This window comes from Solanum tuberosum, unplaced genomic scaffold (assembly GCF_000226075.1).
Source record: "Solanum tuberosum cultivar DM 1-3 516 R44 unplaced genomic scaffold, SolTub_3.0 scf00375, whole genome shotgun sequence".
Lineage (NCBI taxonomy): Eukaryota > Viridiplantae > Streptophyta > Magnoliopsida > Solanales > Solanaceae > Solanum > Solanum tuberosum.
The window spans coordinates 387,377-392,581 of record NW_006239299.1 but is presented as its reverse complement, the minus strand read 5'-3'; the positions used below and the strand labels follow the sequence as shown (position 1 = coordinate 392,581).

Sequence of the window (5,205 nt, the reverse complement as noted above, 5' to 3'; positions counted from 1 at the left end):
GCAATATACTTTGGAATTTCCGATAATCCACTTAAATGTCATCTTTTGTTGTTCGCCCCTTCATTCTTTATACTTTTGCATGATGTTATTTTACTGCTTAGAACTAGGTGATTTCAAAGATCGTGAGGAAATTGTTCATGCGTATGACAATTTCAAAAGATCATGAGGAAATTGTGCTAGCATATGCTAATTTCAAAGATCGTGAGGAAATTGTGCATGCATATGATAATTTCAAAGATCAATAACATATCATGCTTAATCAAGCCAGAATGACGAGAATTATTTATCATATTGAAGGACAATAGAAGTTTAATTATCTTAGTTTGCACTTTTTAAAAAAATATATTTTTGCATTTTTTGTTTCATTGTTTAATTTTTATAGATAATACAAGTATTGTCACTTCTCAATTCCTTATGTTGATTATAGTTGTAAAATACAACTGTTTTATTACTTAGCACGTGTAGGAAGTACTATTTTAGTAAGATTAATCTTGGCCGATCTCTTCCATATTTCTGATTTCTGACACCTTGATCGACATATTTTCTTTTTTTAAAAAAAATCATGTTTGATTGGTTAAAGATTTTAACAAAATATTTTCTTTAAAAATTAAGTTATTTAAAAATGAGAAAAATAGCTTCTTTATAGAAATAGGAAAAACAGGTTCTACAAATGGAAGATTGTATTCTTCCCACTCTATTTTAATTAAGCTTGCAATAGGTACTATCTTCAATTACTTTTAGAGCCTGTTTGGCATCTCACTTTTTTCAAAATAGCTTCTTAGAAAAGTACTTCTAAAAAAATAGTGTTTTTTTCAAAATAAGTGCTTTTTACGGTACATAAGTATTTTTCATCTCCCAACTGCATTGCTAAACAAGATTCTACGCAAACAAACTTATAATATTAAGATATTAGTGAGTGAATTTAACCCGGGAAATTGAAAAAACAAGGGCGCAAGATTTTTTATTAAATATACAAAACTCAAAAAGGGCAATCAACAATAGAAAATAAGATCTATTGTATTAGATAACAAAAACAACAAACTGCATTTTAGTTCACATTCATTCTCTCGAGCAAACAAGAAACACGTAAATGTACACAAAAATACACAAAAAAAAAAGAGAAGGGGTTATATGAGGCAAATCCAAGATTATGCCCTCATGCAGGTAAGGCAAAACTTTTTTCTTCCCAGTTTGGAGGGTCCATAACCAAACAAAAATCGGATTTCTCAAAATCAGCAACCTACAAAAAGGCAGAAAGCTTGCTTAGTAAACCATCAAAGTTTAAGTCGACATGAGATCCATGAAATAGGCGCGGAACATAAAGTTAGATCAGTAAAAGCTCGTCACCTTCTGATTGCAGCTTGGACAATAATGATACTTGTGCCAGAGGCAATCCATTGATGGGCAGAGAAAGCATACTCCAAGCATAAATGGCATCATGCATCCAACAAAAGCTGCAGGACTCGGTTTTGATCTAAACGGAACACACATTGGAGGAAATCAGAATTTCGCTGACACATACTCAAAATAAGGCCATAGTAAGAAAGTCCGTCGATTCCAAGCTGATGGAAGTTTTAACAGGCAAGTACACATAAACTCTACTTGGAAGTTGATTTCCCTTGTCCCTTTCACTGTCATTCCCCTTTCAAGTTTAACCAATGCCAACTAGGAAGCTAATTGACAAAATATTTTATACTAGTTGTTAATTACCAATTTTATTGAAGTGGTGTTTGATTCTGACTTACGTTGTATGCAAGATTGTGCAAGTTATTAATTGGAAACCACTGCAATACCAGGAAGCAATGTAGGAATTGGGAAGATAAAAGGGTGCCATGTTTTTTATGCAAGGATCATCATATTTATGTTCTTGACTTTGAGTAAAGAGAGTAGATGAGCTTAGCTATAAAAATGGAAGAAATAGAGAGGAATTAATGTAATATCAAACTCCTCTAACTCAAAAATATCCCTTACTGCTGCCAGTGGTATGCAAGCCAATTCAGCTGAATCAATCCATGAGCTGCAACATGATATTCAGACATATGCACAGCGTATGAATTTTATATGTATGTATGTATGTGTATGTATAATCTATCTCTGCTCCATATACATTAAACTTGGTCAGTTACAAAGTCAACGAAAAAATTCATGCTAAGAATGTGTCACTGTCATATGGATAGTCTACCTTTTGTAATTTGTAAGTTTGGGCTTCTACCTATTGGATTTGATGGACTTTGGCCCAGCAATTTTCCTACATGGGTCTGATATTGTGACAATATCAAACCACTGAGATTGGAAAATGGAAATCAGTTTTCTTTTTCCCCTAACAGACACTTCTGTACTCTAAGAAATGCTATTTTGGTAGACAAACTTTTTGAGAAAGGTAAGTCACTCTGGTAGACCATTAACAGAGGAGAATGGCAATGTCTCTGTCTAAGGTGTAAATGCAGTGAAAATCACACGTCTCGGTAAATATTGCTATTGCAGCAGTCTGTTTCTTAAACATCCTTTTTTTCCTTTCCTTTTCCTTTCAATAATGGTGGCGTTCTGTTACCACACCTGGACTATTTCACTTTGTACTTGCTACCTCCACCAACAAAGATACACGGGTGACTCTGCCCACCAAGGTCTTTAGCATCTTTAAGACCACAAGAAACCCTTTTTATTTTGGAAATCACCATTAGCCAATGAAAGAATCTGGAGAAGACTGTTCATGTTTTTCTTCGGAAGCAAATAAGAAGGGGGTTGACTGCTTACTAATTGTTCTCGACTATGGAAGAATTTCAAAATCTCTTAATTAAGCTTAACATCATAAGTGGATGAAGTTTTCGTTTAAGTAGCCATCAAAAGAATCAGCAGTACACTTAACTCAGGAATGAATTCTGATGCTCAAACTTCAAAAGCAATGAATACTATTTACTTAAATATTGCCACATCTCATATGAAAGGACTTGATAAAGCCGTGTCACCAACAACATCTGCATAAACATGGTCTATCTGTAGTCACATGAAGTGCAAAAGTAATACTAATGAATATCAGTAACAAGGGGATGAAAATAGGCCCCTGCGGTATACTAAAGTCTCACACCTGTTACCTCTTATCAACGAAGGTGGGATAGGGACTGTGTTTGCTTAAGGATCCAGAAGGAGGGGAAAAAAAACTGCACTATTTTGTTACAGAGTATAATCCCGATATCAGTTATAGAATGAAACGTGATTGTGAGCTTTCCATGGTTCAACCAAGATTTATCTACACAGAGAATAAAGTAACAGAATGTTTTTGCATGCCCCATACCCCAATATGTATAAAACTATTGCACCCTGCATTAGTAAAAGTAGCAGGTGTGCAAAAGGGGTATGCTCTTCCAAACTTCTTCCAACTTCCTCATTCTTTCTTATCCAACTTAACTGTGATGCAGTTAGCAAACCAGAGATACAGAAACCTGTGGTATATTTATCTTTTCCTTCTTCTTTTTTCTAGGTTTGGGAGGTTTAACTTTTTCCTGACCTAACTTGTTTGGGACTGAGACGAAGCTGTTGGGAGGTTTAACTTTGTGTTGGTACAACAATAAGCTGGTGAATATCCTTAAAGCAGTCAAATTGAAATGATTTCAATCGAATAAAAACAAGTAAGGAAATTGCAGTTCAACTGAACAAACAACAAAAATACGGAAGCTGCTAAATTCATTATCTTTTTGAACATTAATTGCTATATCAAATTTTCTACGAATAAAATGTCAAACTAATCCATACATACTCTGTACAACTTATTGGTGTTTCATTAGTGCAGGAACGTGATTCTTATTGGAGGTTCAAGAAATATAAAGAGCCCTCATTAGGATATTAGGCTTCCACAAAAGTTCATTCCAATTCTTCAAGGATTCGTTGAATAATATGATAAAACTATCATCACGACAGATTAAGCAAATTCCTATGTAATTTCTTTTGATTAGCCTAAGTTTGGCAGGTAGAGTTAAACGTATTTGCACGGGTGGGAAAATGCACGTGCCAGATTAAATGTTTGTGTCCAAACTGTTTGCCATATCATCATTATCCAAAAAGAACTGATGTTGCTACTACTGAAGGTCAATCCCAGACTAGTTTGAATCAACTACATTTTTCAATTTTAGTTTGGTCCCATAATAACCATTCGACTTCATTTTGAATATTGATAAATTCGTTGATAAAGTTATAAGGTGAATTAGCTTTTAGTGAGAATTCATCACCAAAAGATCATACCATGAATAGAACAACAAAGTTGCACACACGTTGCAGACAAACCAAAGAAAACTTCCACTTTTACTCCCTTAGTTACTGTCAAATTGTATTATTGATCAATCAAGGCAAAATTACTACTATCAAACGAAACGTTACAAACACAAGAATACTAACTACTGATACAATATCTCAAAATACTAAAACACACAAGACATAACAACGAAAGCCCACAATCATCCTCTAAACCTAGCAATACTTTGATTTCGCTTCAATAACATGCCGAGCAAGTTCTAGACTACCAACAACAGAACAACAACAACAACAATATAGAGTAACAGAGAACCAAAGCTGCAAATTGCAATTATCCCAAAAAAAAAAGGGTTTAAAGAGGTAAAAAGGAGAAGAATTACTTGATTTGGGTGAGACCGGTATTACCACAGTGAAGGCAATTGAAAGGAGCAGGAGTATCTCTGTAAATAGTTTGTTGAATCGGAATTCCTTTAGGATCTCCATAAATGGCGTTTGGTGGAACCATACCTGCTTGATAAGGATTTTGACCTACATAGTATTGCTGCTGAAATTGCTGCGGCATCGGAGCTTGGTACGGCGCCGACGGATTGTAAGGGATTCCGACCGCCGGTTCATCGTACTTCGCCATCTCCGGTGATCGAATTGATGTTGATTATTATGCGATAATAAAATAAATAAAATTCAGATTTATTTATTTTGCGTACTACGCGTTTGTAGAATTGTCGTAGCTATATATAGGAGACAAATTAATTAATTTGGTTTCTAGGAAAAAATGACTTATAAGTCGCCGTGTATGTATTATTTGACTTTGACGTTATCTACGTGGCGATTTAGTATTGGCTGACTGAAATATATTGGCCGTTTCTGACGAAGGAAACTAGGAATCCGTTTATCTTTATTTGTTCATTATATTAAAAAAATTGGTGTTTAAAATATTTGTCTCATTTGAAAAATCAAAGC

The 5,205-nt window shown here is 34.5% G+C and overlaps 1 protein-coding gene across 1 annotated transcript; it reads right to left on the bottom strand.

Moving 5' to 3' along the window:
* Positions 1–939: 939 nt before the first annotated feature.
* On the bottom strand, positions 940–4,964 carry LOC102606262 (uncharacterized). The gene is made up of 3 exons (XM_006361857.2): positions 4,626–4,964; positions 1,348–1,474; positions 940–1,240 (listed from the first exon to the last, which is right to left on the bottom strand). Exons 1-3 carry the CDS (start codon positions 4,871–4,873, stop codon positions 1,157–1,159), a joined length of 459 nt encoding a protein of 152 aa, XP_006361919.1. The 5' UTR covers positions 4,874–4,964; the 3' UTR covers positions 940–1,156.
* Between the last annotated feature and the right edge of the window lie 241 nt (positions 4,965–5,205).